This window comes from Oncorhynchus mykiss, chromosome 1 (genome assembly GCF_013265735.2).
Source record: "Oncorhynchus mykiss isolate Arlee chromosome 1, USDA_OmykA_1.1, whole genome shotgun sequence".
Lineage (NCBI taxonomy): Eukaryota > Metazoa > Chordata > Actinopteri > Salmoniformes > Salmonidae > Oncorhynchus > Oncorhynchus mykiss.
Genome location: NC_048565.1, coordinates 50,777,107 through 50,801,654, shown reverse-complemented (window position 1 = coordinate 50,801,654; position 24,548 = coordinate 50,777,107). Strand labels below are relative to the sequence as shown.

Here is a 24,548-nt window from a genome sequence, read left to right as displayed (position 1 = left end):
GCTTCATTGTTTATTGCTAACATGACCCACAAAATCCTGGGGTTCCTCGACCCTCCTACAAACTGCAGTCAATCTACTGATCTGCACACCGGTACAAACTTGTCCGCAATATGTATGGGTGCTTTGAAAAACTGCAATGTAATGCTCCCGTTCACTATTAAAAAAATCTAATCGTATGCAACAGGTGTAGTAGACCTTACAGTGAAATGCTTACTTTACAAGCCCTTATCCAACAATGCAGTTAAGAAAATACCCCAAATATGTAAAAAAAGAGAAATAATTAAGTAAAATAACGGGGCTATATACAGTGGGCACCGGTGTCGAGGTAATTGACGCAATATGTAGTGGGTCAGAAGATTACATAGACTACCTTTAAACAGCTTGGAAAATTCCCCAGAAATGTTGTCATGGCGTTAGAAGCTTCTGTTAGGCTAATTGGCATAATTTGAGTCAATTGGTGTACCTGTGGATGTATTTTAAGGCCTACCTTCAAACTCTGTGCATCTTTGCTTGACATCATGGGAAAAATCAAAAGAAATCAGCCAAGCCAGCAGAAAAATAATTGTAGACCTCCACAAGTCTGGTTCATCCTTGGGAGCAATTTCCAAAACGCCTGAATGTACCACATTCATCTGAACAAACAATAGTATGCAAGTATAAACACCATGGGACCACGCAGCTGTCATACCGCTCAGGAAGGAGATGGGTTCTTTCTCCTAGAGATGAACGTACTTGGTGCGAAAAGGGGCACCGGTGTCGAGGTAATATGTACATGTAGGTAGTTAAAGGGACTATGCATAGATAAGAGCAGTGGCAGCGTGGGGGGGGGGGGGGTGAATGAAAATAGTTGTGTCGTCAGCAATTGTAATGAAGGTGTTGGGTGTCGTGTTTAGCCAGTCGCGGCTGATCAAGGAATAAAGCGTGGCAGACGTGTTGATGCCTACGCTTACCACCTCGGGGCAGTCCCGTCAGGAAGTCCAGGACCCAGTTGCAGAGGGAGGTTCTCACATAGGTGTTCCTTTTGTCCAGGTGGGAAAGGGCAGTTTGATTGATTCATCTTTGGATCTGTTGGAGCGGTATGCGAGTTGGAGTGGGTCTAGGGTATCCGGGAGGATGCTGTTGATGTGATCCATGACCAGCCTTTCCAAGGTGGTAAGATATGCATTTTGGCAGGTAAAATTGCATAACTTCAATTAATCCTTGCAACACTTTTGCACCATCTCAAACACTGACTTCAAGGTATTTATTTGTGGCGCAAACATCAGGCAGGAGAGTTTAAGGTTCCCTCACAGTTGGGATGATTTTTATTTCAAAACAGTTGCACAAGGAAATTTCAGATACATAAACTTTGCTTGTAGATGCCGTTATATACACATGCTGTACAAAAACTGAAAATACTTTAGTTAGTAGACAGACATCCTCTTCTTGAAATCCATTTAAGAATTATAAAAGCAATCATCCTTATTCTCAATGGCCTTCCTAATTTCTACCAGTAGAGAGCAGCCTTAACCTGTTCTTGGTGTAAATTGAAATATAAAAATGACAGTAATCTAGTTCAGGTTTTCCCAAACCCCCCCCCCCCCCCCCCTCAGATCTTAGAAATCAGAGAAATTAGAAGCTAAAAGACCACTCTAAACCCTGTGGATGAAGATTGCCCAGGTAACAAAAAAAGTGTGAAACCCTTAAGTGGAGAAGGAAAAAAAGAAACAAAACATATCACCATAGTCCCCCACTCAGGTAGAAGGCAGACTGGAACCGTGAATAGATTTGTCTCTTTGGTGCTTTTAGGGTTTCTTAGCAGTTTGTAACAGGCTGGAACAACTGACGTTAGGGTTTCTTGAGAGGAAAGGCAGGAGGTAGGACCCGCCGTGAGTTGTTTTTCACCCATGGGTGGTCAATTACATTCCGCAGCGGCAGCCGCTTGGAGGGGCTGTGGCGGAGCAGCTTAGAGATCAGGTCCCTAGCCCCGTCGGACACCACTTTGGGGAACTGCAGGTCCACCTGAGACATTGAGGGAGGAGATGTCCTTAATCACTGTTCATACCTATGCATTGGTTACTGGATGAATTGATCAATCAATCTCTGAATAAATTACAACTAGGTTGCATAAAAGCATTTTCTATATAGCAGATACTTAAAAAAGGTGCTACACATTTTTTGTTGTGGAATTTTTGCATTGTAATTTCAGAAAATGTCAATCTCTGGCACTAACAGTGGAATGATGGTGTTTCATAGTATAACTTATCCTCCAGTGTTGTAACTGGTGGTGATATTCGGCTATTGATTTCTCTCAAGGTATCGGTTGTCAAACTGGGAAAGCTGTTCTGACTATGTGGCTGTTTCCCCTAGTGGAAATTGCTGTCATTTTGTGGTTGCTAAATTGCTAGTGTAGGAATCATTGTACCATCAAATATCTTTCATACATACAGTTGAAGTCGGAAGTTTACATACACTTTAAGTTGGCGTCATTAATATTAGGTTTTTCAACCATTCCACACATTTCTTGTTAAGAAACTATAGTTTTGGAAAGACGGTTAGGACATCTACTTCGTGCATGACAAGTCATTTTTCCAACAATTGTTTACAGACATTATTTCACTTCTAATAATTCACTGTACCACAATTCCAGTGGGTCAGAAGATTACATACACTAAGTTGACTGCCTTTAAAGAGCTTGGAGAATTACCCAGAAATGTTGTCATGGCTTTAGAAGCTTCTGTTAGGCTAATTGGCATGATTTGAGTCAATTGGAGGTGTACCTGTGGATGTATTTCAAGGCCTACCTTCAAACTCTGCATCTTTGCTTGACATCATGGGAAAATCAAAAGAAATCAGCCAAGCCGCTCAGCAAGGAAGAAACCAATGCTTCAAAACCATAAAAAAAGCCAGACTACGGTTTGCAACTGCACATGGGGACAAAGATCATACTTTCTGGTGAAATATCCTCTGGTCTGATGAAACAAAAATAGAATTGTTTGGCTCGTTATGTTTGGAGGAAAATGGGGGGATGCTTGCAAGCTGAAGAACACCATCCCAACCGTGAAGCATGGGGGGTGGCAGCATCATGTGGTGGGGGTGCTTTGCTGCAGGAGGGACTGGTGCACTTCAAAATAGATGGCATCATGAGGCACAAAAATTATGTGGATATATTGAAGCAACGTCGAGACAGTCAGGAAGTCAAAGCTTGGTCGCAAATGGGTCTTCCAAATGGACAATGACCCCAAGCATACTTCCAAAGTTGTGGCAAAATGGCTTAAGGACAACAAATTTAAGGTATTGGAGTGGCCACCACAAAGCCCTGACCTCAATCCCATAGACGATTTGTGGGCAGAACTGAAAAAGCGTTTGCGAGCAAGGTCTACAAAACTGACTCAAGTTACACCAGCTCTGTCAGGAGGAATGGGCCACAATTTACCCAACTTATTGTGGGAAGCTTGTGGAAGGCTACTCGAAACGTTTGACCCAAGTTAAACAATTTAAAGGCAATGCTACTAAATACTAATTGAGTGCATTTAAAACAACTGACCCACTGGGAATGTGATTAAGAAATAAAAAGCTGAAATAAAATCACTTATTCTGACATTTCACAGTCTTAAAATAAAGTGGTGATCCTAACTGACCTAGGACAGGGGAGTTTTACTAGGATTAAAATGTCAGGAACTGTGAAAAACTGAGTTTAAATGTATTTGGCTAAGGTGTATGTAAACAGAAATGCAGCCCCAAACTTGCAAAGAGCCTCCACCATGAGTCACTGTTACCTGCAGACACTCATTCGTGTACCGCTGTCCAGCCCTTTGGCTGTAGCAGAAGGCAGTTTATTTGCTGAATGGTTTCAAATGGACTCATCAGGCAAGAGCACCTGTTGACATTTTTCTGCATCCCCGTGCCTGTGTTTTCGTGCATAGTTGAGTCAATTGGCCTCGTTTCCACATTGGAGGTATGGCTTTTTGGCCACATGTCTTCCATGAAGGCCACTTCTGACCAGACTTCTCTGGACAGTAGATGGGTGTACCAGGGTCCCACGGTTTTCTGTCAATTCTGAGCTGATGGCACTGCTGGACATCTTCCGATTGCGAAGGTAAGTAAGCATCTCATCTGCTGCAGTAAGTTTCCTTGGCCGACCACTGTCTACGGCCCTCAACGTTGCCCGTTTCCTTTGTGCTTCTTCAAAAGAGCTTAGACATCACATCTAGAAAGCCTAGTCTGCCTTAATTTCTGCCCGGGTGAGACCTTGCTGATAACTACCTTTTGTCTTGTTGCTGGGCTCAGTCTTGTCGTGGTGTATGATTTTTGACAGTAATCCGTCTACAGCAACCTCACCTTGTTAGCAGAGTTTGGCTGTTCCTCAACCAGTTATTCCTCCTACACAGCCGTTTCTGTTAATGATCGTGTTTCAACCTACATATTGAATTGATGATCATTAGCAACGGTTTGGTATAATTGTTTAAATCATACGCCTGACAGTATGCCTACAAAATCCCCGAATTTGTGCGAGTGTACCTAGAAGAATTTGTGCTGTTTTGAAGGCAACGGGTGGTCACACTAAATATGGATTTGATTTAGATTTCTGTTCACCCACTGCATTTAGTTAGGGTCAGGGTAGCCTAGTGGTTAGAGCGTTGGACTAGTAACCGGAAGGTTGCGAGTTCAAACCCCCGAGCTGACAAGGTACAAATCTGTCGTTCTGCCCCTGAACAGGCAGTTAACCCACTGTTCCCAGGCCGTCATTGAAAATAAGAATTTGTTCTTAACTGACTTGCCTGGTTAAATAAAGGTAAAAAAAAAAAAAAAAAAAAAAATTGATTAATATCATCCATGTCTATTTTTGGTCCACTAGTGTCAAACAGCAGTAAAAACTATATATTTTTTGTTAATGAAAAATATATGGTCATAGCGATTTAGACCGCTAAAGGCCCTGAAGCTTCTGTGCATGATTCTTTACGCAGTCTCTGCTCTACTTGTAGAGAACAGGCTACTCTATGGTTGCTCGCTGCACATCAGTCAAAACCCTGTAGGCTACTTCAAAAACACTAACTCAAGATCTAAATGCATATATATCCCCACAAAATTAATTAAGATCAAATGGTTGGTATGCAGATGCTGCATGGACTAGTCACATAAAACGTAAATTAGCATTCACGATTGACAGTGAGAAATGTGATGGCAGGTTCTTGACAGTAGAGCATAGATTGTGTGCAAAGTAGAGAATCTCGCACATGCACAGAAGCGTCGGGATCTTTAGCTGTTAGGAAGAGGGGTCCGGAAAAGTCCGATCCGCAGCCTCTGCCAACAAGTTAACGACCATCTAAAAATGCAAACCTTTGTGATGCGCTTGTACGTTTCAGAGTTGCTGGCGGTTTCAAAAGGGGGGTTGCCAACTAGGCACTCATAGCAGAGCACCCCGATGCACCACAAGTCCACCTTCTCATCGTGGGGCTTTCCCTCAATCATCTCTGGGGGCAGGTAGTCCAGTGTTCCACACATTGTATGGCGCCTAGAGGGGCAAGTCAACAAATTACATAAGTGATAGGGTTTATAGACTGACCCATATGTACAAAATAGACTGTCAAGATGAAGAGGAAGGAAAAACATGTCTCAGTGAATTAATGACTGAATACAAAGGCTGACCCTAATTATTTGATGTTGGTGGAGGAATATTTTTTTTGTCGGGCAGTAGCAAATATATAAACTCAACAAAAAATAAAAAAATAAATAGGGGGGGCCCTTTTTCAGGACCCCATCTTTCAAACAATTCTTAAATTCAAATAACTTCAGATCTTCATTTTAAAGGGTTTAAACACCGTTTCCCATGCTTGTTCAATGAACATGCATCTGTGGAAAGGTTGTTAAGACACTAACAGATGGTAGGAAATGAAGGTCACAGTTATGAAAACTTAGGACACTAGGCCTTTCTACTGAATCTGAAAAACACCAAAAGGAAAGATGCCCAGGGTCCCTGCTCATCTGTGTGAACGTGCATTTGGTATGCTGCAAGGAGGCATGAAGACAGCAGATGTGGCCAGGGAAATACATTGACAGGCAGACCCTGCGAGGCAACTGCCCTAGTTACATCAGGAACGCACAATCCCCCCCATCAGGATGGGATCACCACAATAGGATGAGAGAGGCTGGACTGAGGGCTTGTAGGCCTGTTGTAAGGCAGGTCCTCACCAGACATCACCGGCAACAACGTCACCTATGGGCACAAACCCACCGTCGCTGGACCAGACAGGACTGGTAAAAAGTGCTCTTCACTGATAAGTCAAGTCATGGTTGTGTCATGGTTGTGGTTGTGTCGGATTCGCGTTTATCGTCGAAGGAAGGAATGAGCGTTACACAGAGGCCTGTACTCTGGAGCGGGATCAATTTGGAGGTGGAGGGTCTGTCATGGTCTGGGGCGGTGTGTCACAGCGTCATTGCAGGCAATCTCAATGCTGTGCGTTACAGGGAAGACAATCCCCCCAAAACAACCGGGAACTTGCAGGTGCCTTGGAGGAAGAGTGGGGTAACATCTCACAGCACAAACTGGCAAATCTGGTGCAGTCCATGAGGAGATGCGCTGCAATACTTAATAATACTAGTGGCCACACCAGATACTGACTTATTTTTTATTTTGACCCCCCTTGTTCAGGGACACATCATTCCATTTCTGTTAGTCGCATGTCTGTGGAACTTGTTCAGTTTGTCTGTTGTTGAATCTGTTCCATATAAATATTTACACGTTAAGTTTGCTGAAAATAAACAGTTGACAGTGAGAGGACTTTTTGTTATTGCTTAGTTTAGTTGATTTTTATTACAAACAGTTTGTCTATAGAAAAATACACATTTTAAAAGTGGCAAATCAATTGGTCGGAAGAACAGACGACTTTCAGTCGACCAAGATTTGTCGGGGACAGCCATATTGAGTGCGGTCACATTCAGTTTTTTGCTGGGATCCGTTTGAGCAAGACGAGGCTAAGAATCACATCACTAGTCGCTTGATCACATAATGAGTAGGTATTTGGAACACAAGGTGATTTGTCGATTAGCAATTCTGCGCAATCTGCCTACAACATAAAACACACATTGTACCAAAAGTAAATGCTGTGAAGGCAAACATATTAGGCTGGAGAGGGTTCTGTTCAGGGTTCCCTCACCTTAGGGATGGTGCGTGGACAGACCAGCCAAAGTCTGCTATCTTCAGCTCTCCCCGGAATCCCAGCAGCAGGTTCTCAGGCTTGATGTCCCGATGGATCACCTTTCTCTCATGGCAGTACAGCAGCGCATCAGACAACTCCTCCATGTACTGACAAGGAACATTTGACACATATTTGACTATTACAATGGATTTAAAATGCTAAGAAAGTCATGTCAGCCTCATGAATCTACCTGCCAAAACTAGTCCATTGTAGGAATATTCATATCAAGTTAATTATTTTAGCATCTATAAACCAAAAAACACCTTTCAGTTACAAAATGTTACGATTGGAGGGGTTCTTGGGCAAATACAGAGTGAAATAAAACAAAGGATTAGTAAGAATAGAATAATTATAAATAGCCCGCAACACTGATCCCTGTCTTACTGTAGCAGTGCGCTGGTCATCAAAGCGACCACATTTCTGCAGCTCTTTGTACATCTCCCCCCGCGGCGCGTACTCCAGGATTAGGAAGACCCTGGTGCGGTCATGAAAGTAGTTGTAGAAGTGCAGGATGTTGGGGTGTCTAAAGGAGGGCGGAGAGAGCAAGGATTTAATCTCAGTTTTCCCATAATCGGAACAATTAACACAATGAACTAAAGGAATTTATGGTCAGTTTCAAAAGCGAACCAAATTAAGTACATTGCATGATATTGGTTAGGGCTTGGACGCGCTTTTTTTCTTCCATGGCAAAAATGAAAACACAAAGCAGACCACACATGTAAAATAGTGTGCTGTAGCTTGGAAAATAAATTTGACTCTGGATGACAACATAATGATGTTTGTTTCCAACATCAGAGCTGTTTTCCCAAAGAAGTTAAATCCCCTTGTGTTGTTTCCTTGCCACAATACTAACGAGAATCACAATACTGGTATTGTTCCAGACATAATGTTGGTGGTAATCAACATGCCACAACATTGCCTGCAGAAACACATTAGTAAGGCAATATCAACCCATACTACTACATTCAAAAGGGCTGGTTTTCCACAAAATATCCATTGAAAATACATTTCATTCCAGTATTATGTTTCAATCTGTGACTCAGAAACCACCCCTTTAAAAATTGAATAAAAGTCTAAATCAAAACTATTGACCTAAGGTGGGACTGAATCTCAATCTCCCTCCTGAGCTGGTGCTCCACGCCCTCTTTCTCCATCTGAGACTTGAAGAGCACCTTCAGCGCCACGATGAAGTCCAGCTTCTTATCCCGGGCCAGGTAAACGTTCCCAAACTTGCCTTTTCCGAGTGGCCGCCCAATGTCAAAGTCATTGATGGTGAATTTCCTGCTTAAAAGAAACAGAAGTTGCTAAGCCACAACTTGAATGTACAAATATTTTACATAAGAAAATTGGTATTTTAGACTAAACACATTTAGTGTCAGGTGGTGTATTGTTTGATAGAATATTTACTTTGCTAGAGCTGCACTGGATGAAGACGTGGCAAGCTCTTTCCCAGGACCTAAGGATATAGGGATACAGAATTTTGCAACAGAAATGGTGGTGTATTATATTGAGGTGGTGTGATGTGGCATCTGAAAAGTTATAGAAACACCGCAGGCAAACATAGTAGCTACAGAAATGTACCTGTAATTGCTTTTTTGTCTGTAGCGTCTGGTGCAGAGGGCATCTGAACTCGCTGAGGACCCAAAGAAACAATTGGAGTTGCAATCTATCGTATAGAAAACAATATCCTAGATTAAACCCAATTGCCTCCAACTTCCCAGTACTGGTACAACGTTCTGAATTGTCATTTGAATGTAATACATTCATTCAAATGGTAGCTAACTAGCTAGACAGCTAAAACGGACATTAGCGTTAACTAGCCAACATTATTTGCTAGTTACGTTAACGTTAGACACAACGCGCTCAAATTTCAGATGGAAAGGATGGAAGCAAAAATAGAAAAAACATATTTGTAGCAAAACCTACCGGTCTGTGTAGCCCTTTAGGATCACAATTCTCCTTATTCTGCAAAGAGATTTAATAGTTTATCAAGTACTTCAAGTTAGCTCCACAATTGAGCTAATTTTAGCTATCCAACGCCATTCTCAAACAACGCTGGATAGCTAGCTATTAGCTAGAGACAACAACAATGTGGGAAGAACCTTGATAAATGAACAATTAAACTCATACCTGCATCATACTGATGTATGTGACATAAAGCAAAACGTTATTACGATAATTCTGAAAACAAACGTTACACTGTCGTCTACTTCGACCGCCAATGTTTTAAAGACACTGTGTTGTCGTGTGTGATTGGCTACCAAATGTATAACTCCTTGTCGATTGGCCAGATCAGCAGTAACCCGTCCAATTGGTGGCAGTAGTGCACCATTAACATTGGATGCCAACCGTCGTTGAACCCCACCGAAGAAGAAGCTCAGCGGTGACGCGCTTCCGTTTTACTTCCTATCGGACTGCGTTTTCTCAAAGACTATGTTGACAAGAAATTCGAGTGACCGCTCTAACAATGGAAATACATGTTCTTCAATATAGAAGGCAGGCGGGAGGAAACAAGATCAGGTGGGACCTTTCTAGACAATAAAATAGCAGATATGCGTGTGTACAACGGGCATAGAGATCAGTGGAGGAGATGAGGGGAGGATGGCTCATTATAATGGCTGGAACGGAGTAAATAGAATGGCATTGAACAAATGCGTTCCATTCCATTAGCTCCGTTCCAGCCATTATTTGATACCATCCCACAAATTCCTCTCCAGCTATTACCACAAACCTGTCCTCCCTTAAGGTGCCACCAACCTTCTGTGAAAGAGATGTATAGGGGACAAATCTTTGCCATTATCGCGCCTGTGACAGCATGGGCAGCACCATTGAAAGTAATCCATTTTCTTCTTCATTGACTGCTTGCTCCCAACTTATAGGAATCCCCACCCAGTTGACAACTTTAAAATGGTGGAAGCCCTCAATGGCAATGTTCATGCTAAAATGGGTTATATCCATGATGAGTCCTGATGATGGCGCCGGAAGAGATGGGTGCCGTTTTACTGGCTCCTAACCAATTGTGCCATTGTGTGTGTTTTTTTTACGTTATTTGTAACTTACTTTGTATGTAATGTTTCTGCCACAGTCTCTTATGACCGAAAAGAGCTTCTGGATATCAGGACAGCGATTACTCACCTCGTACTGGACAAAGATTTTTTATTTAACGAGTCGGACGCAAGGCCCAAATCCCCGTCATTAACATGAAGAAGAGATGGAGATATCGGGGACGGAGTTCGGGTGCCTTGTAAGGATCCGACAGCGAGTGAGTAATCCCCCTCTACCATCAATCCTATTAGCCAAAATGCTGGGGTAGGTTCCTTGTTCCTTGTCAATAATTTGCTTATTGGTAAAATCAGCAATCAGACAATATCTTTAAGTAAATCAATCAAAAAAAAATGTTGGGGTAGGTTCCTTGTTCCTTGTCAATAATTTGCTTATTGGTAAAATCAGCAATCAGACTATCTTTAAGTAAATCAATCAAAAACCTTTATTAATGCAATTGCAGACAGAAGTTGACAATGAGAACATAGCATGCATGTTTCCGAGTAAGTTCTGCAAAATAGGAAAGGGTCCAAGTTGCTTTAATGTGCTTGCAGTCAACCCCTAGTGATGTAACTGCCTATGTCAACCAACACCTTCTACTCATGAGACCAATCACATGCATATACAGTTATACAAACTTGCAGCAGAGACGATGTTTCCAGTGTTTTCTAAGGACTCAGCAGTAATAACCCACTCCCCAAGTTGCTTTATAGTGGTATGTCTGACTAGTTTCGTATCTCTTTCACTCCCCTGCAGGGTTCTGTGTCTATTAGAAGTCGACCGATTATGATTTTTCAACGCCGATACCGATATTATTATTGGAGGACCAAAAAAAGCTGATACCAATTTATCAGCTGATTTTTATATAAATATTTGTAATAATGACAATTACAGCAATATTGAATGAACATTGTACACTTTGATTTTAACTTAATATAATACATCAATAAAATCAATTTGGTCTCAAATAAATAATGAAACATGTTCAATTTGGTTTAAATAATGCAAAAACAAAGTGTTGGAGAAGAAAGTAAAAGTGCAATATGTGCCATGTAAAAAAGCTAACATTTAAGTTCCTTGCTCAGAAAATGAGAACATATGAAAGCTGGTGGTTCCTTTTAACATGAGTCTTCAATATTCCCAGGTAAGAAGTTTTAAGTTGTAGTTATTATAGGACTATTTCTCTCTATACCATTTGTATTTCATACACCTTTGACTATTGGAAGTTCTAATGGGTACTTTAGTATTGCCAGCCTAATCTCGGGAGTTGATAGGCTTGAAGTCATAAACAGCGCAATGCCTGAAGCATAGCGAAGAGCTGCTGGCAAACGCAGTGAAGTGCTGTTTGAATGAATGCTCACGAGCCTGCTGCTGCCTACCACCGCTCAGTCAGACTGCTCTATCAAATCATAGACTTAATTACACACAGAAATACGAGCCTTAGGTCATTAATATGGTCAAACATGGAAGCTATAATTCCGAAACCAAAACGTTTATTCTTTCAGTGAAATACGGAACCGTTCCGTATTTTATCTAACGTCCATAAGTCTAAATATTGCTGTTACATTACACAACCTTCAATGTTATGTCATAATTATGTAAAATTCTGGAAAATTAGTTCGCAACGAGCCAGGCGGCCCAAACTGTCGCATATTCTCTGACTGCGTGCAATGAACGCAAGATAAGTGATTTAATTTTCCTAGTTTAATATTGCCTGCTAACATTAATTTATTTTAACTAAATATGCAGGTACATTTGTGCAACGATTGTGCTTTTTTCGCAAATGCGCATTTGTTAAATCATCCCCCGTTTCGCGAAGTTGGCTGTCTTTGTTAGGAATAAATAGTCTTCACACAGTTCTCAACGAGCCAGGCGGTCCAAACTGCCTCATATACCCTGACTCTGTTGCACAGAACGCAAGAGAAGTGACACAATTTCCCTAGTTAAAAGAAACTCAGGTTATCAGGCAATATTAACTAAATATGCAGGTTTAAAAATATATACTTGTGTATTGATTTTAAGAAAGGCGTTGATATTTATGGTTAGGTACACATTGGTGCAACGCCAGTGCTTTTTTCGCGAATGCGCTTGTTAAATCACCCGTTTGGCGAAGTAGGCTGTGATTCAATGATAAATTAACAGGCACTGCATCCTTGCGGCACGCACATAATAGGTAGTCAGCCTGCCACGCAGTCTCCTCGTGGAGTGCAATGCAATTGGCCTTGATCGGTCTCCAAAAATGCAGATTACCGATTGTTATGAAAACTTGAAATCGGCCCTAATTAATCGGCCATTACGATTAATCGGTCGACCTCTAGAGTCAATGAATCTCTTTCAGCCTTGAGGCGCTTTCTCACAGACAATCTGTTTTGACTGCAATAACTCACACATCTCTCAGACCATTTCTTATAAGAAGCAGAGACTAGAAAAGAACTGTGGAACAATATTAAACCTTATAATGCATATATAATGCATATTAGTCCAGGATCCTATAAATGTATTGGGGGAGGAATCTTATAGCCCTTCCCCTTCTATTAATACAACATAAGCATAATCAATTATTATAATACATCAATCATTGGATAACAAAATTGATGAGCTCCCATCAAGACTATCCTACCAACGGGACATTAAAAACGGTAATATCTTGTGTTTCACCGAGTCGTGGCTGAACAACGACATGGATAAGATACAGCTGGCTGGGTTTTCGGTCCATCGACAAGATAGAACAGCTGCCTCCGGTAAGACAAGGGGTGGCGGTCTGGGTCTATTTGTAAATAACAGCTGGTGTTTTTGCTCGCCTGAGGTTGAGAGTTTTCCTCTATATTTTTCGTAACTATCTATTAACCACCACAAACCGATGCTGGCACTAAGACGGCACTCAACGACCTGTATAAGGCCATAAGCCAAGAAGAAAATGCTCATTCAGAGGCCGCGCTCCTAGTGGCCGGGGACCTTAATGCAGGGAAACTTAAATCCATTTTACCTAATTTCTACCAGCATGTTAAATGTGAAGAAAAAAAACACTAGACCACTTTTACTCCACACACAGAGACTCGTACAAAACTCTCCCTCTCCCTTTTGGCAAATCTGACCATAATTCTGATTCCTGCTTACAAGCAAAAACTAAAGCAGGAAGTACCAGTGACTCGCTCAATAAAAAAGTGGTCATGACGCAGATGCTAAGCTACAGGACCAAATGACCAAATGACACTCTCGTTGTCCTCCATACAAATATTCCTCACTTCGTGGTCTTATTTTCGTGGAGAGATTTTGGGTGGAGTAAAACCTCTTCCCCTATTCCTCTCTGCTTTTCTGTCTAATTAATGTTTGCGGACCGCCAAAATGCAATTGAAGAAGAAGATGTTTGACCAGCATAGAAAAACCATTCACAGTAAAATTATTAAAATGAACAATCCCAGTAAAAATCGGTGAATTTAATGAGAGATATCAGTTTTGTTTTGCATTTGATGCGTCTCAATCAACCGCATCCGCTGACGTTGCACTTCCGCATTTGCTTTTTATTTTTTAAATAAGAGAAATAGACATGCTGAACTGTGGGAATATTTGTTCTAGCACAACTGTTTTCCACAGCAATGCATAATTTGACCTATTTTATATCTAATATTGTATTATTTATACCAGAATTTATTTGGAAAGTTTACACAAATACTGGTATGTTGAAAGCTATTGTGTCGGCTATATTTAAAGAAATTCCCTTTTTAAAAGAAAATACAAATATGTTTTTGGAATTTCTCAATACTTAAATGGGTCTCTTGTGTTAGGCAACGTGTTTAATACAGAGTACTGGTGACTCCTTACTCCACACACTTCATTCACTGCAATGCAATACACGGTATGTATATGGGATACATATTGGCTTGTAGAGAGAACTGTTCTACCTGTCTCAGCTAAAGTGGGGTGGGAAAAACTCAGTAGGTTCTCTACCAACCAAATATGGTTAGTTTTGGAAGGAGACTGTGTCGTACATATCCAGCAGCCCCCCCCATAGCGCCCAATGTAATACGCTTTAATAGACTGTACATGGGATATATATTGGCTTGTTGAGAGTAACTTTTTCCACCAAATATGTGTAGTTTTGGAGGGGGACTGTGTCGTACGGCTTGCTGCTGGCTCTTCACTCCGCCCCCTCCATATGTGTTGAATATCAGTTGTAAAGACAAAACAATTTAACACTTTTTAACACTTTTTTTTTTGCTTACCGTGTTTACCTTCAGTGTGAAATAAAATGTAAACAAAGACACAATGTAAACAATGATGGACTGGCATACCTGTTAACGACCTAGATTACCCTAATGGTGATGGTAACATTTAAATCAGCCCAAAGGGGCCAGCCTTGACGTGTCCCAAAAATGCATCAGGTCAATTGCTTGGCCTGCCAAAAATGGGACTTCACAGAATCTCTGATATCAGTGAGCAAGTACATCCCTGTGAGCCAGATTACGATATTGATGTTATTCCAACATGTTACTATTTCCCCAATCATCTTGAGGTTAAAGCCTTTCCTGTTTTGACATTTCGGAAGAAAACATCTACTTTCAAAGAATGTCACAAAAGTTTACTTAGAACAAACATCAGGAGTCCAAATCAGCAAAGTCGTTTCACAGTTGGATGCAGTGAAAACAGGACAGGCTACACAACCTTTGCTTCAACAGAGGCTTCAAAACAGCGATGTGTGACCTTCTAGAATCTTCTGTGAAAGAAATGCTACCTACAAATTTCTTAGCCAATGATCTCCTCCACAATCATAGTTCATGCTGTCAAAATAGCAGCCAAAGCAAAAAGCCATGTATAGCCAGGGTAAAAAAAATCATATTTGAACCAAGTGATATTTCAGAAAGAGCCATTAATCATTATTTTCACTGCACGCATCTCAAGAAAACAAGATTAGTAAAACATGTAATAATGCTAACAACTTTCAGAGGTCAAGCTTTAATGTCTTTCATGCTCCAGAGATATTACTTGTGAAGGTAGACAGCTGTTTACCCAAGAGCTTGAAACTATCCTACATATACAGTATTACATACACCTCTAAGAATTATTTAGTATTTTAGAATTTTCAAACAATTACCTATTTGTCAAATTGTACACACGACATAGCAAGCTCTGTTTATATCGACTGCCCTCAAGTATCAAAATCAAGTGTGGGCTTTACCTTAGAGAAGGTCCAATAATTATTGAATCAAGCTGTGTTCTATATGGTATCATACGAAAAGAAATACTGTGAAAAGGTGCTACATTTTCTTCAGAAAGACAAAAGCCATCTGTGCTCTGACAAATGCACAAAGAATGACTCATCTGGGTCTGAACTTCAAATTCTAAAGACAACCAAAACTCTTTCATCTTCACTTACTTAAGATGATTATAACATATTAAGCAATGACGACAAGTGGTTCAGTGACCGAATAATTGACGGGTATAATGCTCTTTTGAAGTCACATCTGAATGAACAATTTGTGTTAACATCTCCTGCGTCTTTTGCGAGTCAGGAATTACAGAGTCTGCTGTGACAAAACAAAGAGGTCATGCCAAATGTGCCTGGAACGGGTGCACAATTGATGGGGTTTTGAGCATGTGATAGTTCCTGTGAACTTAGTCACATTGGACAGTTCTAGATTAAATCTAACAATTATGGATTCCTTAAGTCTGTATGAAAGAGAATGAAATGATACACTACTTCCACTTAAGAAATACCTGGCATGAACGAATCTGGCAATTAATGGATTTGTGGTGGATGTGACACTAAACTATGAATTTTCTCATTGGTGCCCTCATTTTAGCCATTTCTAACTCTACAAAAGTGTCTTGGCTGACCTTGATTGATAAATCGTGACAATATAGCTTGTAAATAATCTTGTCTCTGTTATTATTCTTTCAAACTAGGTAACAAGGCCTATGCCTTTACTGTATACTGCAAACCTTGATAGATAAGAAGCATATATCGGCCTACAACTTGTGAATAATTTTCTCTGTGGCTGTTCAGAAAGTGTGATTATACCGTGTCCAAATAGGCTGGTTAATTTTCATTACATTTCAAATTTGATTTTGTTTTTGATTTTTTTTAAAAGGTTAGCTTTTGTGTTTATTTTTTTATGACTGTGTATTTATTTCAGGACCATGGATAGTACCCAGCCATTTTAAAGCTTTGTTGCTGGATATGTGCGCCACAGTCCCCCCCAAAACTACACACATATTTGTTTTAAAAATGTCACCTTTGTTAACTAGGCAAGTCAGTTAAGAACAAATTCTTATTTACAATGACGGCCTACCCTGGCCAAACCCTAACCCGGATGACGCTGGCGCAATTGTGCACCGCTCTATGGTACTCTCAATCACGGCCGGTTGTGATACAGCCTGGAATCAAACCGGGGTCTGCAGTGATGCCTCTAGCACTGAGATGCAGTGCCTTAGACCGCTGCGCCACTCGGGAGACCATCCTGAGTATTTCCCATCCTACTTTAGCTGAGAAAGGTTGTAACGTTTTCTGTCTGCAAGCCAAAATGTGTCCCATGTACAGTGTATTGCATTGGGGACTATGGAGATGTTGGAGAACAAAGTGTTGCTGGGTATGTACGACACACTCCCCCTCCAAAAATACACACATTTGGTTAGTAGAGAACCTACTGAGTACTTTCAACCCCAGTTTAGTATTAGACAGGTAGAAAAGTTCTCTCTACAGCCCAATATTCTCAAGTTGTGTTTCCCGGTGAAAGGAAAAAGATGGCGGAAGCGGACGATGAAGAGGATTCTGAATCTAAATGGCGGTAGAATCAAGGAGAATTTGAGTATTGTCCAAAATAATGGAAAATGGAGCAAAGTAGTGTACAGTGAAGAGAATGCCCCTCCGTATCTAATAGGAGTACGGTTTGTTAGTGAGCAGCAGTTGAGCAGATTACCAATCTTGAAAAAAACATTTGAGATATCCAAACTGGTGGAGAGAGTGCTGGTGGAGGGGAACAAGGCAGTTGATGTACTGGCTAAACAACCACTTAGTAGTGGCGATGTTGATATTGTTATATAGTATATAGTTTCAATGAGCAAGGCAGAGGCGAAAAGCCTGATATGGACAGAGATGGCTGGAGTAGAGGTACTAAGGGCAGGCATTTATTTAAAGTCCAGAGGAAAGTCGGGGAGGGCGGTAGGAAGGGACAGAAGAGAGGGTATTTTTACAAAGTGAAGGGTGGGACACAGCCAATTGAATAAGACCTTAAATGTGATGGAAAGCGTCCAACAGGAAAGTGTGATTATTGCCAGGAAACAGACCATGGAGCATGTACTGCATTGCTACAGTGTAAGCAGTATCAGAGGGAAAGAGAGAGGCTGAGATATAGTATGAGGGAGAAGGGTACACAGGAAATTGGTTTTAAAAGTATATTGAGTAGAACGTCATTAGATATAGTCTCAAATATTTTGTTATCTTTTTAAAGAGCAACGGGGTTGGCAGGTAGGATTTCGTTTCTCCCTGTCTCTGGCCCGCACGCCAGTACAGTAGGTGGCGGTAAATGCACCAAAACGTTGAATGCCAACCGCCGATAAAACCCAACCAAAGAAGAGGGAGAGCGTGCTGGGTAAAGTGAAGGCTGTCATGTTTGGATTGTTTTCTGCTTCTGCGGAACAGTGCGTTGCGTCTCCCTCGATTTGATGAGTCGTGTGCGTCTCCTTGGAACAGGGCGCCCCTCAAGGGGGTTATATCTGGTGTCTCGTCGTAAGTCGATTAAAAATATTTCTGGAGGATTGATGCACGTCGAATGAATCGTGTGGTGAATGGTGAAAACGTGAAGAGTATCTGTTCATTTGTTTTTTGATATGGAGTCTCTCTACTCAAGTGCAGTTGGGGTATATAAACTACAGTCAGAGCATTTATCCCAAGACCAATGCATTGTGATCATTGTAAAGTTGTTGGTCACGTTTCAAGTGTTTGTAGAAAGGAGATGTCCAAGTTGTGGAAAATATCATGTAATGTGTTTTAAAAGTGGGGAAAATGTGACATTTTGCAATTGTGGTGGGAACCATGAAGCTACGTGTTTTGATTCCCCAGCATGGATGACAGAGAATGAGGTGGACAAAGTCAGGGCTATCCAGAGCATATCATATGAGCAACTGTTAAAAGGGTTGAGGGTTTGAATGGTTCACTTGAAGAGGCAATGGTGGTGGATAGGCCTTTACTGCAGGCTGCAGGGGTTGCTTTTCACCAGCAGGATCCTGACATTTTAAAGGTTGGGAAGGTGGACTTGTTGGCCTTTTCTAGCTATGGTGATAAATGGCACTGCCAAGGTGGAGAGAAGGTCCAGGAAGATATAAATCATTGTGGAATCGGTGGAGCGGTTCCTGGGGCTGAAAGCTTTTTCGCGACGGAGTTACATGGAATATTGTCAAAAGCCGTGTCACCCTCTTGAGAAGGGAGATATGGACAATTGGGAAAAGTGGGAGTTTTATTTTGTCTGATTATTTTAGTGTCCCAATCACGTATGGATTTTATTTTTACCTTGTTTTGGTTTCAACCCGTCCAGATGGTGGCGGCAATACACCTTTTTGGGTCCGCCATAAAACCCACAGAAGAAACATTGTTTGTGCTGCTGGCAGACTACTAGTGAAGAAGAGAACGTTTGTTTACAGAAGTAGCTAGCCCGGGAAACGCTAGCTGTCGTTAAAGTTTGTTAGCATAATTTACTTAAGTTAAATATCGTTTTGCTAAATCATGACAGCATCATGAAGGTAAAAGATCTCATAGAAATCGAACAGACGCGGTCTAATAGAGCAAGAAAAAGCAAACTAAGCTAAGAGATGTGCTAGCTAAGTTAGCTAGCGGAGCTTGTTTATCATTCAACCGTCTGTTTGCGTGGTACAGCTAACGTTAGCTTGATAACTTAACTGTTTGGGTTTAGGTCTCCTGAGGTGGTGAATTGAAGCCATAGGATAACCGACACGATGGGGGCCGAGCAAAGTGGTGATTCTGAGCACAAGCACTCTTGACTACAGCACCTCGGGTAAGGGAGGACACGCATTGTCAGTCTAGTAGGTGACTCGCAAAGTTCCTACCCTACATTATTCCTTGCCCTCTTTTACACATAGGATACTGAAAAAAATGGTGGTTGCAGGATGTCAAATACAAAACGACAGTGTTTCATATTAGCAGGGTGACCTATGATGTGTCCCAAATGACCCTATTTTGCTATATAGACCATTACATTTGACCAGAGCCCATAGTCATAGGTCATTGTTTAGGAGCTCTCTAGTTAGCAATCTTTCAACATAAAACAATTACAAAAGGAGACAAGGGAGCTGATCGTGGGCTACACCTTAATTCACATCGACGGGGCAGTCGTGGAGAGGGTCGAGAGGTTTAAGTTTCTCTGTGTCCACATTAAGGACCTATCATGGTCCAAACACAGTCAAGAAGAGGGCACGACAATGCCTCTTCCCCTTCAGGAGGCTGAAAAGATTTGGCATGTCAACTCAGATCCTCAAAGTAGTGTGCATCTTGACTGCCTGCAGCACCACTTGGTATGGCAACTGCTTAGCATCTGACCGCAAGGCGCTACAGAGGGTAGTGCATATGGCCCAATGCATCACAGGAGCCGAGCTCCCTGGCATCCAGGACCTCTATACCAGGCAGTGTCAGAAGAAGGCCCTACAAATGGTCAAAAGACTCCAGCCACCCAAGTCATAGACTGTTCTCTCTGCTACCGTACAGCAAGTGGTACTGTAATACCAAATCTGAGGGCCCCTGCCAAATATTTTCAGCCTCCTGAGGGGGAAGAGGGCATTGTCGAGCCCTCTTCACAACTGTGTTGGTGTGTTTGGACCGGAGCGCCAAGTCTGGGACCAAAAGGCTTCTACCCCCAAGCCATGAGACTGCTGAACAGTACATTTAAAAAATGTAACTAGGCAAGTCAGTTACGAACAAATTGATATTTACAATGACTGCCTACCCTGGCCAAACCCTCTCCTAACCCAGACGATCCTGGGCCAATTGTGCGTTGCCCTATGGTACTGCCAATCACGGCCGGTTGTGATACAGCTCGGGATCAAACACGGGTCTGTAGTGACGCCTTTAGCACTGCAACGCAGTGCCTTAGACCGCTGCCCCATTCGGTCCTCTAGTTAATCACATGGCTAGCCAGCCTCACATGCATATTGACACCACACAAACACACTCACACTGTATACACTATTTTACACTCTGCTACTCTGTTTTATTATCTATCCTTATTGCCTAGTCACTTTTACTCCTATCTACATGTACATTCTACCTCAACTACCTCATGCCCCTGCACGTTGACTGTACCAGTACTCCTTGTATATAGCCTTGTTTTTTAAATGTATTTTTTCTGTAATTTATTTAGGATTTTAGACAATACACAAATATACATATACACTGAGTATATAAAACATTAGGAACACCTTCCTAATATTGAGTTGCACCACTTTCTGCCCTCAGAACAGAACTCAATTCATCTGGGCATGAACTCTACAAGGTGTCGAAAGCGTTCCACAGGGACGCTGGCACATGTTGACTCCAATGCTTCCTACGGTTGTGTCAAATTGGCTGGATGTCCTTTGAGTGGTGGACCATTCTTGATACACACGGGAAACCAATGAGTGAAACTAGCACCTGCTACCATACCCCATTCAAAGGCACAAATCTTTTGTCTTGCCTGTTCACCCACTGAACGGCACACACAATGAATGTCTCAATTGTCTCATGGCTTAAAAAGGATTCTTTAAGCGGTCTCCTCCCCTTCATCTAGACTGATTGAAGTGGATTTAGCAGGTGAAATCAATAAGGGATCATAGCTTTCACCTGGTCAGTCTGTCAAGGAAAGAGCAAGTGTTCCTAATGTTTTGTACACTCGTGTACAAAGACAATTTAACATTCCACAAACAGATCCACTAAATAGACATGACGTTGACTGGGACTTAATGCGCAATCTTCAACATAAAGAAAAAAATACAAAAAACACCAACTCAGACGTACATAAATTTCAACAAACATTAATGACATCACACTTGCTTAGACCCACATGCTCACACAGTATCCATACCCATCCCGTCCGTCTCACAATAACATCCCTGTCCTTTTTTCATCTTTTGGATATCTCCAGTGCTTGCAACACAAATTGCACTCTTTTGTTTCTCTCTGTAGCCAACATTTTTTCAATATTTTAAATAATAATGTATTTGATTTATCCACTGTCTAATGATGGAGGATCATTTGATTTCAATTTTTGAAGTAAAACGTTTTTTTTTTCTAACTCCGTTAATTGTTATTTTATTGTGTTACTATTTCCGTTTTTTTTATTTGCAAATGATTCTTTTTAACTTAGCATTGTTGGGAAAGGGCTCGTAAGTAAGCGTTTCACGGTACTTGTTGTATTTGGAGCATGTGACAAATACTTTATTTGATTTGTATTACTTATAGTTGGGCATTTTTTAAATGTATTGCTTTGTTGTTGCAGTTGTGCCCTCACCAGCAAAGCAGAAGGCTAAAATGGATGACATTGTGGTGGTGGCCCATGGGACATTGTCATTGCGCAACATCCACAATGACCCTGATGTCATCAAGCTTCTGGAAATCCCAACTTTTCAGCCATTGTTGAAAGGTAAGCTCAACGGCCTCTAACCTGGATCTAGACTTCTGCTCTGCCTCTACAGTATTGCATAGATTCGGAGAAGAAACTAGACTCAAGTTTGAATACGCTACATAATAGTCAAGGAAAATCATATTGTGAGAATGTGTAAAAGTATGAATAGGTCTAGACATTCCTTTATGACCATGAAGTCTAAAGAAAGACTGATAATGTCCAGTGTTTTGAGGATCAGTCTGTCCATGTCTCTAGGTGTGCTGAGTGGCCAGGCATCCCCCAGCAGTGTGTGTCTGGAGCGGCTGGACTATGCCCAGGTGCTGCAGCTGTGCATCCGCTACCAGGACCACCTACACCAGTGTTCTGAGGCCGTGGCCTTCGACCAGAACGCCCTGGTCAAGGGGATCAAAGAGGTAACTAATGCCGTAATTAACTGTCTGCATCCCTATAGATAGACGAAAGTGGCCTCCTCTCATTGTCTCGTTTCCTTCATCTGCACTGAACTCACAGATGGAGGAGAGGAAGGCACTTTAGACAATTGAAATACATGCCATATCACCACAACGTTTGTCACTTGTGTACCACAGCCAGAAAGGCATATTCTTTCCTCACTCTTCCTCTCAGATGGACATATCGGTGGAGACTTTGTTCAGCATCATTGCAGGACCTTCAGAAGCGCTATGGCAAGTACACTGAGCAGATCCAGAAGGTGAACGAGATGTCCATGATCTTGCGGCGTATCCAGATGGGCATCGACCAGACCATCCCTCTGATGGAGAGGCTCAACAACCTGCTGCCGGAGAGCGAATGCCTGGAGCCCGAATGCCTGGAACCCTTCAGCATGAGGCCGGAGGGGGACGCTGCAGCCAAGTAATAGTAGTAGTAGCAGCAGCAGCATTGCCGGGGTACGCTGATACACTCACTGTCATGGACCTCTAGTCTTACCTCCCATGCCACTGCCAATCACCACTCCAGAGAGACTTCTGAAAGCTCTTTATTGAACCGTTTAGAGAAAGAGAGAGGGAGGGAGTGAGCAAAAGAAAGAATGCTGCCCCACCAGCTCCCCAAGCCACCCTGAACATCCACAACTCACCATCCCACCAGGCCTGGACATTTAGCTCAGCCCCTCACCTTAAGCCATAAACACTTCCCACCCCATCCAGCAGAAGCAGTGGGGTACAGGGACAGCTGCACCCCACACTGGGATTTAACATGTCAGTGAATGTTAACAATCTTCAGTCACTGAATTGGAAGACTGCAAAATAGAAGTTTACATGATGATGCACTGAAGGGAACCTTCTTGGACTACTGGTACTTTGGCGACAAAATGACTTCCAAAAATGACTTCATCTCTAGAAGTGATATTGGTCAAAGATGAGCTCAGAAGACTCCCATAAAAGGAACTAACTTATTAGCTAATAAGCTTTAGCTTATTATTCAGCTCTAGCAACAGACCTATAGATTCTGTGCAGCATGTGAGAAACCTAGTAGTTTCAAATTTGGCATATTGTGCAAATTAGGCCTACACATAGCTACAGCTTTGTGGAAGATAATCTATGGATATCACTTCAAACCATCGATAGTAATCTGCTTGAATTTTGTTAACGGTATGAGTGTTAGATGCTTGAATATTTTGGTTTCTCTGAGTTTCAAATGGTTTACATAACAAAGATGTGTATTTAGGAAAGGAATTTGAATCATTTGAATTTCTTGCTAAATGTATAAAGGTGCTTATACTGTGCTGTTTAGATACTTACCCTCTCAATTGGATGTGATGTTTGGTTATAGGATATTGACATTGGGTGTTATCACAGAGTCGGGTCCAAATTTATTGGCACCCTTGATAAATTGCTCGGAGAAAGAGATTTTGTCAGTACTCTAGCACCCTCCCCTTGCGAGGATAAAGGCACGGAGCCTTTTTGTCAATTTTTTTTTACGAGATTGAAGAACACATTTGGAGAGATCTTAAACCTTTCCTCCATAAAGAATTGTTCCAGATCCTTGATATTCTTCATGTGCTCTTCTGGACTTCCCTCTTCAATTCAAACAACAGATTTTCAATAGGGTTCAAGTCCGGAGACTGAGAGTTTTGTTTTCAATAAAAAATATATTTAAAAAATTGTGGATTTTGTTGTGAGTTTGGTATTATTGGTGCGAAATCAATAGGCTATCTGCGCTCTGTTGTATCAGCAATGAACAGCGCCCTACACATTAAAGCAAGGCTGTGTTGGTAATGAATATAGGGCACAAGATAGTGTTATTCACCTATTATAAACAACCTGTGTGAATACAGTGAAGCCTAGTAATTAATGCATGCAAACCAAATACTGAATAGCAGTTTGGTTTAGAATACCGACAACTGTGAATAAGAAACGAATGAATGAACAGAACAAAGCAGCCAGTGGCATGATACAATCTGTATTTAAACTCGTTACAATAACAGTAAACAAACACAGTAAAAATATAAAAATAACCAAAACAGGCTTCTATAGTGAGATGCAGCCATGCACAGTTGTCTTGTCAAACAAATAGGCCTATAGGCCTGCTTCAAACATGAAAAACCATGCGTACCACGAGTACAGCAACACGGATCAAATTCGGATCATCCACGTAATCAATTACGCAATGCCAGCCTACCATAAACATGTTTCCAATAAGTACAGTTTCATTTACATCCACAAAAAAACATAAGAGGACGTATCTATGGTGAACAAAAATATAA

The 24,548-nt window shown here is 41.5% G+C and overlaps 1 protein-coding gene and 1 pseudogene across 4 annotated transcripts; one reads left to right on the top strand and one right to left on the bottom strand.

Annotated features, from left to right (window-relative positions):
- Positions 1–1,274: 1,274 nt before the first annotated feature.
- LOC110524496 (aurora kinase B) lies at positions 1,275–9,459 on the bottom strand. 4 transcript variants are annotated; one of them, XM_021604210.2, is made up of 9 exons: positions 9,309–9,459; positions 9,105–9,143; positions 8,760–8,844; positions 8,586–8,634; positions 8,271–8,462; positions 7,563–7,701; positions 7,137–7,285; positions 5,320–5,494; positions 1,275–2,001 (listed from the first exon to the last, which is right to left on the bottom strand). In XM_021604210.2, exons 1-9 carry the CDS (start codon positions 9,315–9,317, stop codon positions 1,828–1,830), a joined length of 1,011 nt encoding a protein of 336 aa, XP_021459885.1. In that variant the 5' UTR covers positions 9,318–9,459; the 3' UTR covers positions 1,275–1,827. The 4 variants fall into 4 exon arrangements, with proteins under 4 accessions (XP_021459885.1, XP_021459893.1, XP_021459902.1 ...); XM_021604218.2 differs by having other exon boundaries at positions 8,271–8,459; positions 9,309–9,458; XM_021604227.2 differs by having other exon boundaries at positions 8,760–8,811; positions 9,309–9,458.
- A 7,156-nt stretch (positions 9,460–16,615) lies between these two features.
- Positions 16,616–23,939, top strand: LOC110524514 (annotated as a pseudogene).
- The last annotated feature ends 609 nt before the right edge of the window (positions 23,940–24,548 follow it).